This window comes from Chaetura pelagica, unplaced genomic scaffold (assembly GCF_000747805.2).
Source record: "Chaetura pelagica isolate M959 unplaced genomic scaffold, ChaPel_1.0 scaffold134, whole genome shotgun sequence".
NCBI lineage: Eukaryota > Metazoa > Chordata > Aves > Apodiformes > Apodidae > Chaetura > Chaetura pelagica.
Genome location: NW_009953105.1, coordinates 736,842 through 761,193, shown reverse-complemented (window position 1 = coordinate 761,193; position 24,352 = coordinate 736,842). Strand labels below are relative to the sequence as shown.

Below are 24,352 nucleotides of genomic sequence, written 5' to 3'. Positions count from 1 at the left end.
AAAGAGGTGGTGGGGTGGCTCTGTATGTTAGGGAGCGTCTTGAGTGCCTAGAGCTTGATGATAGTGCAGATAAGGTCGAGTGTTTATGGATAAGGAGAAGGGAAAGGTGAGTAAGGCACTCTGTTGGCTACCCAGACAAGATGGGGAGGTAGATGAAGCATTCTACAAGCAGCTGGCAGGGGTCTCACAATCTCTAGCCCTTGTTCTGGTTCCAGACATCTGCTGGAATCATAACATAGCTGAAAGGAAACAGACTGGGAGGTTCCTCGACTGTATGGAAGATAACTTCCTGACACAGTGAGCCTACCAGAGGAGGTGCCTCACTAGTTCTGCTGTCCACAAACAGGGAAGAACTGGTGGAGGATTTGGTAGTCAGAGACCGTCTAGGGCTTAGCAACCATGAAATGGTAAAATTCTCAATTTTTAGTTAATTAGGGAAGAGGAGTCACCAAAACCTCCACCAGGGACTTCCAGAGTTCAGACTTTAGCCTGTTTAGGACAGTGGTTGAGAGAGTCCCATGGGAGACAGTCGTGAAGGGGTTCAGGAAAGCTGGATGCTCTTCAAGAAGGAAATCTTAAAAGCACAGGAGCAGGCTGTCCCCATATGCCATAAGACAAAATGGCGGGGAGGACAACTGACCTGACTGAATAGGGAGCTCTTGCTGGGATTCAGGGAAAGTGAAGGGGAGCCTCTGTGATCAGGGATGGATGGATCCAGGCTTTTGTAGAGTAAAGTGAATTGACTGCCGTCAGTTAACTGTTTAGCTGTACCTCCAGAATTTCTCATTGGAGAATAAAAGGAAAACAGTGGAAAAAGCCAAGAAGGCCCTTTTCTCACCAACCAAACTCTTCAGTTTATTTGTTCTTGTTTTGTCTCTGTTTTGGCCTAGCTATGGCTAGGCTGGACTGTGTGCTCTTCAACACTGGAGAGCAGCTGGCCTCTGTACTTTCAAGGCTGTTATCAGGCCAGAGCTTCCTATGATCTTTCCTCTCCCATGGGAATCTTTCCACTCCAGGCCTGGGACTATAAAACTGAGAGACAGAGAGCAATTGAATCACAAAAGAAAACTGAGGCCGGCACACTGAGATGGAGTGTCCTGCTGCAAGTTCATAGCACTGGGAGGGACTGCAGAGGTGCTTAAAGCGGCAATTTTCCCATGCAAGTTTTTAACAATGAACAGTGAACCTGGCAGATATTCAGGCACAGCAGTGACAAAATCAGATAATAATAGTAATTCTTGGAGCCTCCAAATTCTCGCAAGCTGAGCACACCAGAGAAAGGAACAGAACAATTTTTCATAATGCCAAGGTTCATAAAGTAGCCCCCAGACTCCCCAGTCAAATTTTTAACCCAACTCATCCCCACAGAAGTCAATGTCTGAAAGAAATAGTAAAGTAACATATGTAGGAGATAGGACAGTAGTAAATTTAAGATGGAGTCCAAAAAGGCATGATATAACAGGTCTTTCAGAAATGCCATTATGAAGATTATTTGTTTCATTTTCTAATCTTCCAATATTTTCAATAAAAAGGAAAGCTTTTAACTTAGGTCCCATGTTGGGCACCAACTATTCTGTTTTCATTTAGTGATCAGGGTGAACCAAAACCAGAAGTAGAATTGCTCTCTGTTACCCCCCCTCCACCATCCCAAAGAAAGATAAAGGGGAAAATAAGGAAGAGAAACTTAGAGGTTGGAGATTAAAACTGGAACAGTTTTACTGAAACAATGAAACGAAATAACACTGTGATGGGGAACAAATATATACAAGACCCAATCTTGATGAACACAGAGATGTGTACAAGGATCCCTTGTGGCAGTGCTAACTCAGGAGGAGAGGGCACCTGATGAATTCAGATCCTGCAGAGCACATGGTGAGTTGACAACAAAACAGGAGCCTCTCTCCAAGCCGCAAAGATGAGCAGGATGAGGGGTATGGGATGGAATACAAGAGGTCGTGAGGTGGCTCTGTATGTTAGGGAGCGTCTTGAGTGCCTAGAGCTTGATGATAGTGCAGATAAGGTCGAGTGTTTATGGATAAGGAGAAGGGAAAGGTGAGTAAGGCACTCTGTTGGCTACCCAGACAAGATGGGGAGGTAGATGAAGCATTCTACAAGCAGCTGGCAGGGGTCTCACAATCTCTAGCCCTTGTTCTGGTTCCAGACATCTGCTGGAATCATAACATAGCTGAAAGGAAACAGACTGGGAGGTTCCTCGACTGTATGGAAGATAACTTCCTGACACAGTGAGCCTACCAGAGGAGGTGCCTCACTAGTTCTGCTGTCCACAAACAGGGAAGAACTGGTGGAGGATTTGGTAGTCAGAGACCGTCTAGGGCTTAGCAACCATGAAATGGTAAAATTCTCAATTTTTAGTTAATTAGGGAAGAGGAGTCACCAAAACCTCCACCAGGGACTTCCAGAGTTCAGACTTTAGCCTGTTTAGGACAGTGGTTGAGAGAGTCCCATGGGAGACAGTCGTGAAGGGGTTCAGGAAAGCTGGATGCTCTTCAAGAAGGAAATCTTAAAAGCACAGGAGCAGGCTGTCCCCATATGCCATAAGACAAAATGGCGGGGAGGACAACTGACCTGACTGAATAGGGAGCTCTTGCTGGGATTCAGGGAAAGTGAAGGGGAGCCTCTGTGATCAGGGATGGATGGATCCAGGCTTTTGTAGAGTAAAGTGAATTGACTGCCGTCAGTTAACTGTTTAGCTGTACCTCCAGAATTTCTCATTGGAGAATAAAAGGAAAACAGTGGAAAAAGCCAAGAAGGCCCTTTTCTCACCAACCAAACTCTTCAGTTTATTTGTTCTTGTTTTGTCTCTGTTTTGGCCTAGCTATGGCTAGGCTGGACTGTGTGCTCTTCAACACTGGAGAGCAGCTGGCCTCTGTACTTTCAAGGCTGTTATCAGGCCAGAGCTTCCTATGATCTTTCCTCTCCCATGGGAATCTTTCCACTCCAGGCCTGGGACTATAAAACTGAGAGACAGAGAGCAATTGAATCACAAAAGAAAACTGAGGCCGGCACACTGAGATGGAGTGTCCTGCTGCAAGTTCATAGCACTGGGAGGGACTGCAGAGGTGCTTAAAGCGGCAATTTTCCCATGCAAGTTTTTAACAATGAACAGTGAACCTGGCAGATATTCAGGCACAGCAGTGACAAAATCAGATAATAATAGTAATTCTTGGAGCCTCCAAATTCTCGCAAGCTGAGCACACCAGAGAAAGGAACAGAACAATTTTTCATAATGCCAAGGTTCATAAAGTAGCCCCCAGACTCCCCAGTCAAATTTTTAACCCAACTCATCCCCACAGAAGTCAATGTCTGAAAGAAATAGTAAAGTAACATATGTAGGAGATAGGACAGTAGTAAATTTAAGATGGAGTCCAAAAAGGCATGATATAACAGGTCTTTCAGAAATGCCATTATGAAGATTATTTGTTTCATTTTCTAATCTTCCAATATTTTCAATAAAAAGGAAAGCTTTTAACTTAGGTCCCATGTTGGGCACCAACTATTCTGTTTTCATTTAGTGATCAGGGTGAACCAAAACCAGAAGTAGAATTGCTCTCTGTTACCCCCCCTCCACCATCCCAAAGAAAGATAAAGGGGAAAATAAGGAAGAGAAACTTAGAGGTTGGAGATTAAAACTGGAACAGTTTTACTGAAACAATGAAACGAAATAACACTGTGATGGGGAACAAATATATACAAGACCCAATCTTGATGAACACAGAGATGTGTACAAGGATCCCTTGTGGCAGTGCTAACTCAGGAGGAGAGGGCACCTGATGAATTCAGATCCTGCAGAGCACATGGTGAGTTGACAACAAAACAGGAGCCTCTCTCCAAGCCGCAAAGATGAGCAGGATGAGGGGTATGGGATGGAATACTGACTCCTCTCTGTTCTGCCTCTCCTGGATCCTGCAGGGTCCTAAAGACCCTCTGTGTCCTTGTGTCAGTTAAATAAAATTAGCATGGGACCTCTCAAATTATAACATGGAATTTGGATATTTTTTTTAAAACCTCATTACCCTTTCTTTGCCGTGTTTGCTTTTGCTGTCACCATTTAGACTCCTCTCATGCAAAGTGGAAGACAAAAAGTTGAGGTCATTGGCTGAATGTTACCTGTAGTAGAAGGATGATCCAAGGAAAGGATCCTTGAAAGGATTAAGTCTTGCAGTTCAGTACCAAAGAACATCAGAATTGTGTCTGTTTCACTGCAACTTTTAATTAGAAATTCATCAACATCTTTGGATTGAAGCAATTGCTCTTTTTTTTTTTTCTTTTGGCAAGTGCTCAATGTGGTGCAAATATAGTCTCCTTTAGGAAAACATGAACTGGAGATTTTGTGGAAAGACTTGAAATCAAATATAATATTTTATGAAAATGCTCATGCTTTTGTATCTAAGAATTCTGAAATATCTTCTCTACACGTGGGTTTTTTCATCCTTTCAGAAAACAAATAGTGCTAAGGTGCAGTAGGTGTTCTATAGCTATATGTACTGTGCTTTATAGTGGATCATTCTGTTTTCAAGCAGAAGTGTTACTATTGAGCATACCCCATCCTGGGTCAAGATAGCAGGTACAGGTTTACTAGCATTATAGTATATCTTGGATATATACTGATTAAAATGTTTGAGTGTGGGAAGGCTTAATATTTCATCTTCTTTCATCACAGCTAGCCAAAAAATTAACAAAGGTGAGCAACCCTCATCTTTATTTTGCTCTATTTAAATTTGCTATCGTATTTTTAAATACAACTTTGTGTTAAAGCTTGGTGAAGGAGCACAGTCTGACTTTAGTGTTAGAATCACAGCGTTTGTACAGAAATCTATTTTCTTCCCCAGATCTTCCTTCTGGAATAGAGCATACATTGTACAGTTTCATGTGTTATACATTAAATAAGTTAATTATATTTTTAAATAGTTTCTTTTTCTCCTTATTTCTTTAGGGTTCGCTTAAGTCCTGCAGCTCGGAACATTCTGGAGACGCATGGATTAGATCCAAACAATATTACACCTTCTGGGCCACGAGGAATCTTCACTAAAGAGTATGTGGATATTTCAGTAAAGCTATTATTTTTTCCTTTGTAAGTGGAGCAGTCTCCATGAACTTGAAAAGTCTGTTTATTTAAAAACCTGACTTTATGTTCCAGTTCTTTCTATGTTGGAATGACTTAATTAAAATTGAAAAACTATTTGAGAAGATATGGAGAGTAGCTTTTGACACCAGTTCATACTGAAGTTCCAACTTGTCCTGTGCAGAAGCGGTGGTATAATCTCATTCAGGCCATGGTAGTCTACTGTTAGTCTCCATTCTCCATTAGGCTTTCACACTGGCCATGTAAAACTGTTGAAGGATGAACAAGTCCTTGTAAGAAGACTTCAGTTAATAAAAAATAATCTTTTTATATCAATCTGTGTAGTACTACTGTCACATTTCCTGCAGCTAAGCTGAATGGTGACTATCAGCTCCCAGGCAGCACTGTTAGCTACCATCACGGATCTCAATAATTTTGCTGCTCATAGGTGTATTCTGAGCCAAAACAAAATACCAGTGGCCTGTTTTCTTCAGCTGTTTGTCTTTAGGAAGCTCAGATCTTTTGCTTCTTTCACCTAGCTTTTTCAGAGTTCAGTTATCAAGTCTGTCAGAATTTAATTTGCTCCCTTTTTTTATTAGGATGGGAAAAGCAGTGAAGAAAAAACAGGAAGAAATCCAGACTTCTGTTTTTCTTCCATCTTGTTTGTTTCCCTGTCTGATTTAAAGAATGTTTACAAATCTGTTGTTTGTTATGATCAGGCTTCTAGTAGTTTACTATACTTTTTGAGTATTCTGATGTAATGATTGGCACTCAAGGGTCAGTGTAACTTGAAATTGAATCCAGAGAAGCAGACAGTGGAAGTCTGCTGCTTTTTCAAAGCTCTTTTTTGCATGGCGTTTGGCTGAGTTGAAATGAAATAAGGAGTTGAACAGATGTAATACCTGATACAGTAGCAAATTATCAGAGATAGTTTTTTCTTAATTGTGTGTGATGGTAGTTTATGATATGTTACTAGGTTATAGCAGATGGAAACCATCTTGGACTTTGAGCTACCTAATTAACATTCCCTAATTGTCTTGGAGATGTAGCAAAGATTTTTATGTGCCTATGAGAATTATCTAACAAAATCATCCTTTTTTCAAAGCTGCTCTTTTACCATGCAAAAGGTTTTAGAAATGTCATTTCGTGGCACAAGACTGTCTGGGGTTTTTTTAACCATTCATTTGAAATAGTGTTCATCTTTCAGATGCCTACAGACTCTGCTATTATGTTGAGTTTAAAATGAAATGTTTGCAAGTTTTTTTAGAGAGCTGTTACAAATATTAAGGAAAATATTTCTTTTGCTACTTTGAGACTATGGTTAAAATACATCCCATGCTTTATACCTGAGTGAGTTATGGATACCCCCAGGGCATCCAGCCTGCTGATCTGCAAGATAAGGATGGAGAGCAGAACAATATCCTCATAATCCAGGAGGAAGTATTTAATGACCTGCTATGGCATCTAAACATTCATAAGTCTGTGGAGCTGGATGGGATTCACCTGAGTGTCTGACAGCTGAGGCTTGCAAACATGCCTTTGAAACCAGTTCATACTGAAGTTCCAACTTGTCCTGTGCAGAAGCAGTGGTATAATCTCATTCAGGCCATGGTAGTCTACTGTTAGTCTCCATTCTCCATTAGGCTTTCACACTGGCCATGTAAAACTGTTGAAGGATGAACAAGTCCTGCTGATCACTCCTTGTCTTTCCAATTGTCTCAGCTTATGGATTGAGGATCACAGACTCTTGGTTCATGTGATATTGTTGTCAGTGCACCATTGAAGTAGCCATTGGCACCTGGTGTTGGTTGACTTTCAGCAAGCCAACAACAGAAGAGTCCTTCGAAAGGACAGACGAAATAGTGGTTCAGTGTCCTCAGTCTCCACAGCTGCTATACCAAAGAACCACCAATAACCTTCTGAGTCCTTAAAATATATTCTCTAGAAGTCTTCCGTGCCAAGGATGCACAGAGCATCTAGGCCAGTCACTATAAGGTGCTTTTGCCACTTTTTTCCCAGTGTGGCTCACTTTGGCCTCCCCAACAGCCATTTCTTGGGATTGCCTAGTCACTCCAAAAATAGTGATGGATTCTGTTCTTTCATGATTCAATGGCATTAGGGTGCACTGTGCATCAGTGTCCACCAAGGCATTTTACTTTTGTGGTTCTAACATGCCAGGCCATTGAATTCACACAGTCAAATAAACTTGGTTGTCTCTCTCCTCCTCCTGGCTCAAGGCAGGACTCATTTAATATTAACATATTTATAGTACCCTCTATTGACAAATGGATTTGTGCAATTTTCACTCTCCCTACTCACACCTGATACACTCATTGGAGACTATCCTCCTGGAAGAACTTCCTCCTGTATTTGTTATATTTAGCAACTCACATACTCATGCCTGTAGGGCAGCAGTAGGTTTTTTATCCCATCTTCTCATGTCCTCTCCGTAATCATGCAGGAGTAACCATAGGACACTTAGTAGCATGTTCCTTTTCTCTTCATTCAGTCTTATGGGAGCGCCTCACCTTCTAATGGCTGCAGTATGGCCCACTTCCCTTGTAGGGGGTGGTACAGTTACTTAGGAAAGACTTAACTAGAAGTTAAAATTACTAAAAAGAAAATTGGTTCAGTCCTGGCTCAAACCAGGACACCTATCCTGTGTATCTTGGTAGAGACTTACAGAGTAGTTGGAAAGTTGTGTCCAACCCTTCTATTTCCAGTTCTAGTATAATATTCATTTGCCTTACTTGTACTGAAATCTGTTTAATTTGATTTACTTTGGTTTTTCTCCAATTCTACTTATATGCAAGCTTGCAGTTTTGCACCCATGACAGTCATAGCGTTGCTGTACCTGCTTTTCTTAATCAGTTAAACTGTAGAATTAGTGGGGCAGAAATTATGTTTGTATGTATAAAATATTTATATAATATATAAAATATAAATTTATATGAAATGTTATTTTATATGTATAATTTATATCTATTTACATATCATACTCATGTATGAGTTTCAAAACTCTTGATTGAATCTTCCATTCTAAAAATAAGCACAATTTTGTCAATACATTTTTCAGTCGGCACCCTAAAAGCCACCAAAATTATTAAATCATTTTGACTTTGCTATGATAGGTAGGACTATCTAGTTTTTTGTATTTTGTATAATACATGGAAGTAATTTTAAAGCATTTCAGTAGCTTCAAAATATAGAAGAAGATACAAAAGCTTTATTTTATTTATTATAATAGAATAATAGAATGGTTTAAGGTAGAAGGGACCTTAGAGATCATCTAGTTCCAACCCCTCTGCATGGGCAGGTACACCTCTGTCGCAGTTTGACTCAGGTCCGACAACAATGCTCTCGATCCCCTCCCCCTCCCACCCAGGTAGGGAAGGAGAGAGAGAAAAAGAGAGAGACTTGGCTGGATTGAAAACTAAACTACACAGCTTTAATTAAAACACTAATGAATCATACAAGAAAATATATACAATTATATACAAATATGTTCAGATACAGGCAAAAGCCTCTTGCCTGCCCCCACCCCTCTGCAACTCCCACAGCACTTCCCTGAACCGCGAAGAGTCCCGAGGAATCCCGGAGCTGCTGCTGGAGAAAGCAGAGGGTGATGAGGGTCAGGAGAGCTGGAGCCTAAAGGTCAACGGTGATGGATGGACGGAGTCCTCCCCAGACACCGGCCATGGATGGAAGGGAAGGGAAGAAGAAACAGGAAGGAAGTTGTCTTCTGTGATCTCTGACCTTCCTCTGAGCTTACGTAGATATATGGAATGGAATATCTTTGGCCAATTTTGCTGTCTGTCTAACTCAGCCTCCTACGGGGGGGTCACAGATCTCCCCATAGTGTCTGAGCCGGCAGAGTGCAGGTGCGGCCTTGAAGCCTCAGTAGTTAGAAAAACATTCCTCTGTCTTATCAGCCTAGCAGAACACACTGTTGCTAGTTACAAGAAAGCTTACTGAAGGAAAAAAAAATCAGTAAAAAGAAAAATTGGCTTCCTCCTGGCTCAAACCAGGACAACCTCCCACTAGATGAGGTTGCTCAGGGCCCCATCCAGCCTGGTCTGGAACACTTCTAAGGGTGGGGCTTCCACAGCTTCCCTGGGCAACCTGTTCAGTGACTCCCCACCCTCACACTAAAGAATTTTCTCCTCACATCTAACTTAAATCCCCCCTCTTCCACTTTTGATCCATCACCTCTTGTCCTCTCACTACAAGCCCTTGTAAAAAGTCTCTCCCCAGCTTTCCTGTAGGTTCCTTTCAGGCACTGGAAAGCTGCTGTAAGGCTTCCCCAGAGCCTTCTCTACTCCAGGCTGAACAGCCTCAACTCTCTCAGCCTGTCCTTGTAGGAGAGGTGCTCCAGCCCTTGGATAAACTTTGTGGCCCTCCTCTGGACTCACTTCAGAACTTCATGTCCTTTCTGTGTTGAGTGCTCCAGAATTGGACACGGTACTCCAGGTGGGGTCTCACAAAAGCTGAATAAAGGGGGAGAATCACTTCCCTTGACCTACTGGCTACACTTATTTTGATGCATCCCAGGACACGGTTGGCTTTCTAGGCTGCAAGTACACATTGCTGGCTCATGTTGAGCTTCTTGTCCACCATCACTCCCAAGTCCTCCTCCAGACTGTTTTTGATTAGTTCTCCACCCAGCCTGTATTTGTGCTTGGGATTGCCCCTACCCAGGTACAGGAACTTGCACTTAGCCTTGTTGAACTTCATGCAGTTTGCATAAGCCCACTTCTCAAGCCTGTCAAGGTGCCTCTGGATGGCATCCCTTCCCTTCAGCGTGTCAACCTCATCACACTTTGGTGTCGTCAGCAAACTTGCTCAGGGTGCACTTGATTCCACTGTCCATGTTGCCGACAAAGATGTTAAATAGCACCAGTCTGAGTACTGACCCTTGGGAAACACAACTCGTCACAGGTCTCCATCTGGACAACAAGCTGTTTATCACAACTCTTTGAGTGTGACCATCCAGCCAGTTTCATACCCAATGAGTGGTCCATCCACTGAATCTGTACTGTTCCAGTTGTGATACCAGGATGTTGTGTGGGACAGTGTCTAAGGCTTTGTTGAGGTAGATGCTGTCAGTTGTTCTTCCTTTGTCCACTGATACTGTGACCCCATTGTGGAAGGCCACCGAATAAGTCAGGCAGGATTTGCCCTTGGTAAAGCCATGTTTGTTGTCACCAATCAGTCCTTTGTTTTCCACGTGCCTTAGCAGAGCCCTCAGGAGGATCTGCTCTAAGATCTTGCTCGGCACAGGGGTAGGACTGACTGGTCTGTAGTTCCCTGGGTTTTCCTTTTTTCCCTTTTTGAAAATGGGGATTATGCTTCCCCTCTTCCAGGCAGTGGGAATTTCACCAGACTGCAATGATTTCTCAAATATGATGGAAAACGGCTTTGCAACTTCATTAGCTAGTTCCTTCAGGTGTCGTGGATGAATCACGTCAGGTCCCATAGACTTGTGCAACTTCAGGTCCTTCAGCTGGTCATGAACCTGCTCTTCTCCTATGGTGGGGACATCTTCCTTTTCACAGTTCATGCCTTTGCCTTCTCTAACTTGGATGGTGTGACCAGAGACTTTGCTGGTGAAGACTGTGGCAAAGTAGTCATTGCGTACATCAACCTTCTCTATGTCCTGCATAGCCAGGTCCCAATTTCCTTCTGAAGCAGACCCAGAGTTTCCCTCATCTTCCACCTATTGCTGACATACCTGTAGAAACCTTTCTTATTAACATCCCTGGTGTGGTCTAGATCTCTGTGCTTTGGCCTTCCTTACCTGACCTCTTGCTTCTCTGACAACTTCTCTGTACTCAACCAGGATACCTGGCCCTGCTTCCACTCTTTGTATACCTTGTTTTTGCATTTAGCTGTGTCCAGAGGCTCCTTGCTTATCCATACAGGCCTCAGGGCTCTCCTACCTGCCTTCCTCTTTTGTGGGACACATAGCTCTTGGGCATGGAGGAAGTGTTCCTTGAATGTGGACCAGCTTTCCTGGTCTCCCCTTCCCTCCAGAATTTTGTCCCGTGGTACCCTACCAAGCAGATCCTTGAAGAGACCAAAATCTGTTCTCTTGAATTCAAGGGTGCTGAGCTTGCTTTGCTCCTTCCTTGCTACCCTAAGGATCCTGAATTTGAACGTGTCATGGTTGCTACAGCCTAGTGTCCTGTTAAGTCTTCCACCATCAACCAGCCATCTCTGTTGGTGATAACAGAGACAGCTTGGAACTTGTTGGTTTCTCTGCCAGTTGGAGGAGGAAGTTTTCATCAGTGCACTCCAGGAACTTCCTGGATTGCTGGTGCCTTGCTCTATTGTCCCTCGAGCAGATATTGTGGTGTTTGAAATCCCCCATGAAGACCAGGGCCTGTGAGTGCAAGGCTGCTCCTATCTGCCTGTAGAGAGCCTCATCTGCTTGGCCATCCTGAGCTGGTGGCCTGTAGCAGACCCCCACTATGAAATATAATGAGCCAATTGTCTGTCTTATGATTGCCAGATTAAAACTATGAAGTAATTTTTGCATACATGCTGTGAGGGATATCTTAATGAAGTGATGGAAGTTTAGGGTGTATGATACAGACTTTTGTTATCAGATCGGGAGCATAAAGAAAGGAGATGTATGGCAGATACAGTTCTTTTAACAACTTGCTAGTATAGTTGCAGTTTCAGCTGCAAAACAACTATTTTATTATAGCTTATTTCCCTTGCAACTGGCAGTGGTCATGTAAATGTAGTCTTTTCTGATTAGCCCCATGTGCTTATTTTTAGCTTGTTGCTTTTTAAATACAGTACACCTAGGGGAAATGTAGTATTATAGCTTAAATGTGTGTCATACTGTGCCCACAAGAGGGAATTTTTGTGGTAATAGCTATATCGATACGAAGACCCTGGGCAAATGCTTACAGAGTAGATGAGATTCAGCCATACCTGGGACTGTTAGATATTACTCAGTTTTTGCCTTTGGTTCTTTACAGTGGTGCTGTCTTTCAGCTTGCTTATGAAGTGTGGACTTGTATACTATCTACATCTGTTTGTGCATATTTATGTCAGAAAGGTACAGAAAAGTGAATGATAAATGTACTACTCAGTTTTTAGTGAGCACAAAGTTACATTAAATTCAAATTATTACAAATATAACAGATGAAACAGCTTTTTTTGATACTTTATAGCTTGACTAAGTTTGATATCTTACTTAGAAGAACTGTTAATGCAGTTCACAAGTTACCTTGTACACTTGTAATTAGGGTTGATTAATGTAATCCTTATCAGTTAATAATAATAATCTTCTTAATGTTTGGTTTATCAACAGAAATCTAAATACATGGAAGTGGCTAATTAAAATAAGCGATCAAATAGTAATACTTTGGGAATTTTTAAAATAGTTTCTTTGTTGTTGATACTTCACTGTGTTTAATCACCAGGGATGCTCTCAAACTTTTGAAAGAGAAGCAGAAGGGCAAACCCAGTGAATTGAAACCTATCGTTTCTCCAGCTCCTCCCCAGCCTACGGCAATACTTTCTGCTTTGCAAGTAACAGCGGTGACTTCTGCTTATCCAAGGCCAGCAGTTCCACCAGTTTCCACACTAGGACAACCTCCTGCACTGGTAACATGTCTTAAGTTCTCAATATTACTACAGCTAAATATTGCCATGGCTACCTAAGTAGCCATATGACATATTCCACAACTGGAGAGATGAAGGAAACTAAGGCCACCAGTATTCCAAGCAGGCATGTGTAGTTTTTAGTATGTTTGACTGATTGTAAAGCAGTGTAATTCAAACTGAAGAGCTGTTGAAATTATGGTCTACACACTACTTTGTGTAACATGTAAATTGAAGCCATGAAAAAAATTTACATTGCCGGCCCTGGAAAAATCAGAGAGGGGAAAGTTAGAGAGGCAGCAGTTTTATTTCACTCTTCAAACTGAAAATGCCACTAGTTTTGTGTCATACACTCGGATCATTACATAAATGTGTATTTTCAAACTCAGAGAGACTTAAATCCTGATTTATTTTTCCAGTACTTGGTTCAAGAAGTGAGGAAGGGTTTAGTGGTTGCTTTGAAGAGTAGTTTTGCACACTGCAGCACCTGAATACAGTTTCTACATCAACAGTGTTAGAAATACCAGATTTTTTTTTTCTTAAAAACAAATACTGGTGCTGAAATTTTAGTAGAAAATGAAAAACTTTTTTGAAAAATGGGGAGAAAAACCTTTCTGGGTCTAGAACTAAATTTGAAGTATCTTTACAGGCTGAACTTTACAATGTAGCTACAATTAATAATACTCCAAAAGTACTGCTTGCTTTTTTTTTTTCCTTCCATTGTTGGAAGAGCCAAACAAAGCACAAAAGCTCAAACCTAGTTATTTTTCCATCATTGAAACAAAATGTTTCTATGATTGCACCAGAAAATAGATAATGCAATATGTGTGTTGAGTACTAGTCATTATGTAGTAAATATGCTATAGATTAAGTATACAAAATAATGTTTCACAGACTCGCTTATTTTCTTGCTTTTTGTAGTCACTGATAATTCAAACAATTCCTTGAAGTTGACTTGCTTCTATTGAGAAGTTGGGAAAACATCTGTATTGAAACATTACTGAATATATCTGGAAGGACAGAGAATAACAAAAAAAAAAAATACACAGTGAAACCTGTCTGAGGAACCACTCAGAAAACTAAAAAAACAGTAGCTTATTGAGGAAGAATTCTATTTAGATGAAACTAAGCATATTCTGAACAATATACCAGGTTTGACAGATGGAACAGTGCTTGTATACTCTGGCTGAGAATAATGCCTGAATATTTTGAATTTTTTTTAGGCAGTCTGCCAGAATAGTAGCATTAATTCCATAGTGTAAAGTGATACTGTCTGTATTCTATAAAACCTGTTGTATTGATCCAAGTTAAGTGGAATAGACTGGAACACTCAGTCTTAATCATATTAACTGAAATCACATTGTTAGAATGTATCACTTTTTGATATCTAGGAGATATTTGAATTGAGCAGGTGTCTTAAGTGACAATGCATCGATGCTGGAGTCCTGTTTCAGCAAAGGGAAAATGTGTTTGCTCGCTTGGTTTTTAATATGCAGCATATGATTTCTTTCAGGGCACATTCACAGAAATCCCAGCTAGCAACATCCGAAGAGTTATTGCTAAGAGATTAACAGAGTCTAAAGCTACTATACCTCATGCATATGCTGCTGCTGATTGTGACATTGATGCTATTTTGAAATTAAGAAAATACTTGGCCAAAGGTTAGTGATTAAATTGATTTATTTTAACATGTGGTACTAATGCATTGTTTGTCTTGCTTACATCACCTTGCCTAGGAGGTTTATAAAAATAGGCAGAACACTATGCATTCAAGTAAACTTTTTCAATATTTTGTATGTTGGATTCAACCTGTATTTCCCTGTGATTAGTGAATTGGACAAGTTACCAAGATACAGGAAGACAGGTGTTACTTTGCCAATTAACACAACACTGTAGGCATCTGCAATTTAACGAAGAACTGCATTTTTCTAGTAGTTTCTTGTTTCCTTCCATCCAGATGTAGTAATATTTAGCTTCTCAGTGGTTAAAATCTCAAATTATTCATGTGAAAGATAGTAGAGGAAGCTTCAAATTAAAATACACTCATGCTCTGTCCTTCTAGGTACAATGTTAATATTTAGTTTTGCTGGCTGCTTTGTTGAAGTTACTGGAAGAGGAAAGCTAATGCAGCCTCTTAAATTCTGTATGAGCTTTATCCATGATGAGGAAAAAAAGTGAGTTTTTAACACATGCCAGCCAATGCATGGCAAATTCCTCTTGAAAGCAAAGAAATGGCATTAATGTGAAGGAAGCAGGGCTATCACTTTCGCTGAAGTTTATTTGTATACATAAAGCTATATTAAGCTGTTGAAACAGAAAACTGCTCCACAGAAAACTGAATTATTTTAAAATAGGCATAGACAACTGGATTAAAAAAAATCCCAGTTTTCATAGCATGTCCACTGTGTCTCATTTATACAAAAATGTTTATGTATAGGATTACAAATTTTTCCCTTTTTGTCTCCACTTTTATTCACAGAAGTAACTTACTTAGAAAAAGTTACTGAAATCTAAGGTCATAATCAAAGATTGCTTTGTTTTTGCTAAAATTAGCCGAGGATACTGTACAATAGCGTGTTTTAATAGTTTCAAAATTAACTATGCAGACTGTAATCTTTTCCCAAAATCTTAATTCAACAAAGTATATATGACAGGCTGTGAGAGTTGGACTTATTCAGCCTGAAGAAGAGAAAGGTCCAGGGGAGACCTTATAACTGCCTTCCATTACCTGAAGGTGGCCTACAGGAACGCTAGGTAGGGATTTTTTACAGGGGTATGCATTGATAGGATGAGGGCAGATTTAGATTGGATATTAGGAAGAAATCCTTTGCTGTGAGGTTGTGAGACAGTGGAACAGGCTTCTCAGAGGAGTCTTGGATGCTTCATCATTGAAAGTGTTCAAGGCCAGGTTGGATGGTGCTTTGAATAACCTGGTCTAGTGGATGTGTCTCTACCCATGGTAGATGGGTTGGAACTAGATGATCTTTAGTGTCCCTTTGAACCCAGACCATTCTATGACTCTATAACATGCATTTAATAAAACAAGAAGATTTTTCAATAGAATACTCTTAGGTAAGTAATTAATTTTCAAGCAAAATATGACAAAAGTCATGTTTGCTTAGCGTCCTTTTGTTTTAGGACTTCTCTTAGTTGGGTAAAAAAACCTCAGTCATAATTTTTATCTGTTGTGTTTTATCTGCTGCAAATCAGTTAAGATCAATTTTTCCTAATATCCAATCTAAATCTTCCCTGGCACAACTTAAGGCCAATTCCTCTTGTTCTATCACTTGTTACTAGAGAGAAGAGACCAACACCCACCTCACTACAATCTCCTTTCAGGTAGTTGTAGAGAATTATAAGGTTTTCCCTCAGCCTGCTTTTCTCCAGACTAAACAACTACAATTTCCTCAGGCACTCCTCATGAGACTTGTTCTCTGGGACCTCCACCAGCTTCGTTGTCCTTCTATGGACTCACCCCAGCACCTCAATGCTGTTCTTCTAGTGGGGGACCCAAAACTGAACATAGTATTCAACGTGCAGCCTCAGCAATGCAAAGTACAATGGGACAATCACTTCCCTAGTTCTGCTGGCCACACTATTGCTGATACAAGCCAGGATACTGTTGGCCTTCTTAGCCACCTGGGCACACTACTGGTGGTTGATCCACACCCCCAGGTTCATTTTAGGGTGTTTTTGTTTGTTTGTTTCTGGGTTTGTTTGTTTGTTTTCTGAGAAAATGGTATTGTGGTTGCACTAGACCAAGTGCATAGATCTTCAGAAGCTTTCTTGATATCATCTGTAAATATTTTTATATGACAAGACTGACAACTCAAATGAGTTATTTTTTTGTCTTCAGTGAAAGGCAGACACATTAACAATCCAATGTTCACTGTATATTATTCCAGATATAGCTGTAGGTAGGTGGGGGTTTTTTGTGGTTGTTGTCCCACCTCCCTCCCATTTCTCCCCACCAACCCAGAATGATACACCTATTTTGTGTAGTATCTCTTCAAGCTTAAATCTTTAATATGGTTCTCCCACTTGGTCCTCTAGATGCTAGTGCAACATTAGAATGACTTTTTATTTACTGAAGGCTTTTGCCTCGGGGCAGGGTTAAAATACAGCTTTGGTGTTACCACAGTGCAACATCAAGAAGTATCTTCAAGGTCCAGGTTAAATTTAGCTTTTAAACACAGGTAAGTGTTCATGTGGTGATATGCCTGACAAAGAGGTGGATACTCTTTTCTCTCTCCTTGATATAACAAAAGATCTGCTTGCAACCAGGTATTTCTAGCAATTTAGAGGGGTATTTTTTGCTTTTTTCCTGGGGGTATCCAAAACCAGAGATCTTGTGATATGGAATTATACCATAAGACATAAGCCCTCTAGGAGTTTTAGGGTATTTCGTAGTCATTGTTCCTGAGGCTTTAACCTATGAGTGAATTTTCTCTCAGCTGACATTGGAGGGCTACTGATAAGTACTGATGACTAGCCCATGGTTGTTTATCCATTTGTGAGGTCCTAAATTGAATTAGACTGGTATATTCAGATTTTCTAGATTATTATAAAGGAACTACTTCTTTCATTGGTGTTTTGAATTAATACTTCTTTAATGCAAAAGTACTTAGGTAATTTTTTTACCTGATTTTTTTTTTTTAAATTGCATCAAAGACAACTGATGATGTTGGTATTTTCTGTAAACAGCAGCAAGTCATAAGAAATATATATAAAAAAATGTCTTAGAAATGCTCACTTAAAATTTTTTGCATCTCTCCTGTAGTGGTAGGAATGAACCATGTATCTTTGTAGGAAATTGAATTGCAGAGATGGTCCTGGTCGATGTTTTTTTTCTGGTGGTTTCTACTGCATTAGGAGCCATAATGTGGAAGTTTCATGCAGCATTCTGTCCTGTAAGCTGCTTTGTTTTGGGGGTAGAGTATAGCAATTATCCCTATTGTAGACTTAAATGATTGGGAGTAAGTTATCAGACATACTTCTTTTAACTGTACTCCTATATTTTCACTGTATTCTTTAGTGGGCAGTGGTATTTTTGTCAAGGGTTAGGAATGTAATATATCATTAAAATGTAAATTATTTGATGAGTAAGATACAGGTTTGGCTGATGTTGACTTCTGTCAATTACAACATGGTACTTGCAAATTTCATTGCGTTACATTAGAATTCTGGCTTTCTTCTCTCAGAGAAAGCAGACAGCATCTTTGGCTGTAGGCTTGCTAATTTAGCAAAGAGGGCTTTAAACTAGAGTTGCCAAGGGAGAGGATCCTCAGTCCATCCCACTGCCATGACTTTGAGGCTAGAGCCAGTAATAGAAGTCCTGACCTTGGAGAGGGATTACAAGCTAGCAGAAGAACACCTGAAATGCAGAAGAATGTAATCCCAGCCAGTAGGACAGCTTCAATCGTGGCCCAACTTAAATGCCTCTATGGAAATGCATCTAGCATGGGGAACAAAAAAAGAGGAATTAGAGACAAATGCATGCCTGCAGGGAAACAAGCATGTGGATTAGCTACACACCATCTGGGAAGGATGACTGAGTGGATGAGGCCTCCTACAGACGTATAGGAGCAGCTTCACACTTACAAGCCCTGGTCCTCGTGGGGGATTTCATCCACCCCAGTATCTACTGGAGGGACAACACAGCAAAGTACAAACAATCTGGGAGGTTCCTGGAGTAGGTTGATGATAACTTCCTTCTCTAAGTGGTAGAGGAACCAATGAGAGAAGATGTTATGCTTAACCTTGTTTTCATCAACGAAGATGGACTGATGCATAAATGAAGCTTAAGGGCAGCCTTCACTGCAGTGACCCAGAATGATGGAATTCTGGATCTCTAGGGCAACAAGTAGGGGACAAAGCAAGCTCGCTACCTTGGACTTCAGGAGAGCAGACTTTGACCTCCTCAGGGATCTGCTTGGTAGGGTACCATGGGATAAAGCCCTGGAGAGAAGCGGAGCCCATGAAAGCTGGTCAGTATTGAAGCATCACCTCTGCCAAGCTCAGGAGCAATACATCACAACAAAACAGAAGGCAGACAAGAATGCCAGGACACCTGCATGGATGAACAAGGAGGTCCTGGACACACTGTCCTTGGAAACAAGGACAGATAGCCTATCAAGGGAAATAAGAAAAGCTACTACAGGTACATCAGTGATAAAACGAAGAATTGGGACAATGTGTGCTCACTCCAGAAGAGAGACCTGGTCATGTGATGTATTGAAAAGGCTAAGATACTCAGTGACTTTTTAACCTCAGTCTTCAGCAGCACACCACCCAAGTTGCAGAAGGCAAAAGCAGGGACTGGGAAAAGGAACATCTACCTGCTGTAGAAGAGCAGGTTCGAGACCATCTAAGGAACCTGAAAGTGCACAAGTCCCTGGGACCTGATGAAATCTATCTGCATCTCCTGATGGTATTGGCAGATGAATTTGCAAAGGCATTTTCCATCATGTTTGGGAACTTATGGCAGTCTGGTGAAGTTCCGACTGACTGGAAAAGGGGTAACAAAAAAGAGAAAAAAGGAGGAGGTGGGGAACTACATGCCAGTCAGTCTTATTTCTGTGCCCAGCAAGATCATGGAGCATATGCTCCTGAAGGTGCTGCTAAGGCACGTGGAAAACATGGAGGTGGTTGGTGGCAACAAGCATGGCTTCAACAAGGGCAAATTGTGACTGACAAATTTGGTGGTCTTCTATCATAGAGATATAGCATCGGTGGACAAGGGCGGAGCAACTGATGCCATAGAATTACAGAATGTATTAGATTGGAAAGGAACTATAAAGGTCATCTAGTCCAACCTATATCTCTCCAACTTTGAGAGAAGGATGTTGTGGGGGACCTTGTCAAAGGCCTTCCAGAAGATCAAATATATGACATCTCTAGGTCTTCCCTAGTTCACTGGTGCAGTCACTCCATTGTAAAATGTCACTAGTTTGGTCAGGCAGGGTTTGCCCCTAGTAAAGCCATGCGGTCTGTCCTGAAGCATTTCCTTGCCCTCCATGTGTCTTAGCATGTCTTCTAGGAGGATCTCTTCCATGATATTCTATGATTGTATGTTGGAAGGGACTTTAAAGATCCTGTAGTTCCAACCCTTCTGTATGGACAGGGACACCTTCAACTAGACCAGGTTGCTCAAAGCCTCATCCAGTCCTTGAACACTTCCAGGGATGAGGCTTCCACAACTTCCCTGAATAATCTGTTCCAGTGTCTCACCACACTCACACTAAAGAATTTAGTCCTAATGTCAAACCTAAATCTCTCCTCCTTCAGTTGAAAACCATTACCTCTTGTCGTATCACTACTTGCCCTTAGAAGAAGTCCGTTCCTCCCCAACTTTCCTGTAGGCCCCTTTTTCAGTACTGGAAGGCCGCTATAAGATCTCTGTGGAGCCTTCTCTTCCCCATGCTGAAAAACCCATCTCTCTCAGCCTGTCTTCATATGAGTGGTGCTCCAGCCCTCTGATCATTTTTGTGGCCCTCCTCTGGACTTGCTCCAACAGCTTCATGTTCTTCCTATGTGGGTTCTCCAGAATTGAACACAGTCTTACACATAGATTGCTAATGATGGTAAAAGTTGCAGGTCAGTTATGTGGTAAGGGGATAGTTGTTTCATATCTCCAAACATGATCACTAAAAGAGATTTCACTTAATACGATTATCTATAAATAGTTTTCTCTTTACAAAAGCATTTCTGAAGGTATGTACATTACATGCAATAAACGAGACTCAAAAATTAAGTACTTTTGCTCCTTGATTTGTTCAGCTGATAGCAGTGATGATGGTAGCAGTGGCTTTTTTTCCTGTGAGAATGATGTGTTTAACATTGTGTAAATATCATTAATCTTCAGGATAATCTTGTAGCAACAGTGGCATACTCTGCATTGTATCTATAGTCTTTTCTTGTGCTGCCAGTTGTGATTTTAGGTAGTAATGTCAGCTTCCTAAAACCTGGACAGAAACAATGCAGAGTAACTATAGCCATTGTTTTGATCTGTTCTTTTTCCCAAGCTTCTGAGGAACAGAAGCAAATGTACAAAGTATTTCATAGGCTCACATTGAAAAAATCCATTCCTCTCAAGGTTATGTTATGTTTCTGGCTAATGCTGCTTTTTTGTGTGTAATATTGCTTTTAATTTAAAATCTTTGTCATACTCATTTTGCAGCCCACTTCAGAATAAATTGTTAACCCATTTTAAGGATTTACAGGTGCCTTCACCTTGCTAGTTCTTACATTCTAAGGCCCCAAAAGTCACTGGAGAATAACTGTTACAGTTTAACTCAGGATCATCAATTAAACCAGAGACAACAATGTTCTCGACCCCCTCCCTTAGATGGAGGAGGAGAGATAAAATTATGGAGAGAGACTTTTCTGAATTGAAAACTAAACTAGACAGCTTTAGTTAAACAGTAATGATGAAAGAAAATATGTACAATTATATACAAATGCATTCAGGAATGTGCAAAAGCCTCTTGCCTCCCCCCACCCCTGGCAAATTCCAGAGCACTCTTCTTAGCTGTGAACAGTTCAAAAAAATCCTGGACCACTGCTGGAGAGAGCAGCAGAGCAGAAAACAACTGAGGGTAGAGTTATGAGGGTCAGGAATGCACAAGCCTAGAGGTTGACAGTGATGGTTAGATGGAGTCCTTTCTGGACACCGGCCATGGACGGAAGAGAAGGGATGAAGAAACAGGAAGGAAGTTGTCTTCTGTGATCTCTGACCTTATACTGAGCTTATGTAAATAAATGGAATGGAATACTTTGGTTGATTTTGCTGTCTGTCTAATCCAGTCTCCCTACAGGCGGGGTCATAGATAAAACTCTCCTTCTCCTGGTAGTGTCTGAGGTGGCAGGGCAAAGATGTGACCTTGGAATCTTGACAGTAATATAAACATTCCAGTGTTATCAGTCCACTAACTGGGACCCTTGCTGCTAGTTAAAAAGAGCTTACTGAAGGAAAAAAATCAGTAAAAGGAAAATTGGCTTAATCCTGGCTCAAACCAGGACAATAACATACTTCTTATTTAAGTTGAATGCAAGCTAATCTGTGATTATTCCTGTTAATGCATCACACTACATAAAGAATAGTCATCTCCAGTATTGTCTCTATATATTTAGATCCTATGATAGATTTCTACATAGACAGTAAATATATAAATCATAAAACACATATGGGCTGCTACTCATGAAAATGAGAAGTAATATTCAAGTTGCAGCTTTTCTGACCTTCTGGTTATAGGTAGCAAGAATGTCTCTGCTAAGGAGACTTCCTTTGGTCTCAAGGGGGAGAAAAGTTTTCTTGCTTATATGATTGTAGTTTGAAGATGACATACTTTCTGGCAAAGTTTCGAAGAAGGAAATCTCTTGAATCACTGGAATCTTTTCATCACACAGAAGATGGTAAACAAATCTTACAATAAATTATTGTTGTCTTTTCTTTTTGCAGATGACATTAAAGTATCTGTAAATGATTTTATTATCAAGGCAACTGCAGTTACTCTAAAGGTATGTGACAAACTGACTTTTTAAAAAAATTGTTTTACATTGAACTATCAAGGAGACAGTTTTTTGTGAGCCAATATGGAGATACAAATATGATCATAGCTAATTCTTTATGACATATTGTCTGGTTTTATTAAGCTATCCAGGTGAAATTCTCTAGATTGCCTATGCTATGGGCTGCAAAGATGGGAACTTCTTAGTAAAGATTCACTTACGATAGTTAGCATTTACAGATGAAGGTAGATGCTTTGTCAGCAATTGGGAAGATAAGTCTTCTGTTATTTGCTGTTGCATTTTATTTTCTTTTGCAGTTACAAACAAATACTGATCCAAGACTTAAACCAGTCTTCTATATTACTTCAGATATATTCTGATGGCATATTCAATGACTTCTGCTTTAAATTAAAAGATTTTCAGGTTTATTGCTAAGAATTGTCGTTGTTACTTTTGTCAATGTAAAAATTAAACAATTGCAATACATCCTGAAGTTAAGATCTTAAATTTCATTGATTAACTAATGCCGAACTACTGAAGTTTCACAGTCTCCATAAGATATTTGCATGTTCTTTGAGTAGAACTGGATACATTGCCTTCCAGTTGGTGTTGATTGATGTGCTTGGAAAACACTCACACTGACACTTGAATTTTTTTAAACGGAAAGGTTTCAGTGATCCTTCTTTAGGAGAAATCCCATGCCTTGGATCTGTCTCCTCTTAGTCCAGAGATTCTTAAATATAGTAACTTGGAAAACATGATGCGAAATTAATTCTATTTCCAAACTTGCGAAAAGAAAGAACCGTGATGATTTCACTTAGATGTAGAGTGCTTAAATTCAAATTGCACTTAATTTTATCGTGCATCATAGGTCTGAGCTCTGATTAGCCTGAAGGGATTTTTTTAAGGTTCAGGGGGAAATAGTGTCTTTCAGTGATCACTAACAATTGGAAAAATCTCTTTCATGCAGAAATATAATCGGGGACACACACACTTGATCCTTAAACTAGCCTATGGAGGCTAGTTTAGTGCCCTTATCATCAAGGCAATGTAATTATTTGTGACACTGAATTAATTCAGATTTTGAAGTAGTTTGTTACTGCCATGGATTTATTACCTATACATTCTTGCTTGCACAGTGATCACACCTTCTTGCTATATGGCAAATGCCTAGAAAAGTTAAACTTTTCTGGTATCATGGCATTGTTTGAACAGCAGGATCTAAAAGCTAAAAATAGACAAGATAAAGCAGAACAAGGATCCAGACTAGTTGAATTACCTCACAACAATATAAAAACATCAGAAAGGGACTGAAAGCCTTTTTCCTTATTTACCAGGGCTACTTTAAGTATTCAAAAGCTGGAGGAGGAAGCCTGGGGAAGAGTGGCTGGAAAGCTGCCCAGCAGAAAAACGCCTGGGGATGTTGATTGACAGCTGGCTGAACATGAGACAGCAGCATGCCTGCCTGGCCAAGAAGGCCAATGGCATCCTGGCCTGTATCAGAAATAATATGGCCTGCAGTACTAGGGAAGTAATTATCCCTCTGTAGTTTCCAGTTTTGACCCTCTCACTACAAGAAAGACATTGAGGTGCTGGAACCTGTCCAGAGAAAGGCAGCCAAGTGGTGAAGAATCAGGAGAACAAGTCTTATGAGTAACATCTGAGGGAACTGGGATTGTTTAGTCTGGAGAGGAGGAGGCTGACAGGAGACCTCATTGCTCTCTACAGTTACCTGAAAGGCCTCTTCTCCCAAGTGAACAATGATAGGTCTAGAGGAAATGGCCTGAAGTTGTACCAGGGGAGGTTTAAATTGGATATTAGGGAAAAAAAGTTACTGAAGGAGTAGTAAAGCATTGGAACAAGCTGCTCAGGGAAGTGGTGGAGTCACCAGCCCTGGAGGTATTAAAAAAACATGTAGACATGTAGACACACTTTGGGACATGGGTTAGTGAGCATGGTAGTAGGGGGTTTCACAGTTGGAACTGATGGTCTGGAGGTCTTTTCCAATCTTAAAGATTCTAGGATTCTGTGGTACATTTAGGTTGGGGAACTATTTCTGTGGATGTATGGAATTAAGAGAGAGCACTGCACTGGAATGGACTTGAAAAGTTTGTGCCAAACATGATCTCAGTATTAATGTAC

The 24,352-nt window shown here is 40.6% G+C and overlaps 1 protein-coding gene across 1 annotated transcript in view; it reads left to right on the top strand.

Annotated features, from left to right (window-relative positions):
• PDHX (pyruvate dehydrogenase complex, component X) overlaps positions 1-24,352 on the top strand; it is an 82,570-nt gene that overhangs the window by 38,980 nt on the left and 19,238 nt on the right. Inside the window, exons 5-8 of the mRNA XM_009997282.1 lie at positions 4,955-5,053; positions 12,520-12,703; positions 14,214-14,361; positions 22,161-22,219. Of these exons, the coding sequence (XP_009995584.1) occupies positions 4,955-5,053; positions 12,520-12,703; positions 14,214-14,361; positions 22,161-22,219 (490 nt within the window). The remainder of the gene's footprint in view (positions 1-4,954; positions 5,054-12,519; positions 12,704-14,213; positions 14,362-22,160; positions 22,220-24,352) is intronic.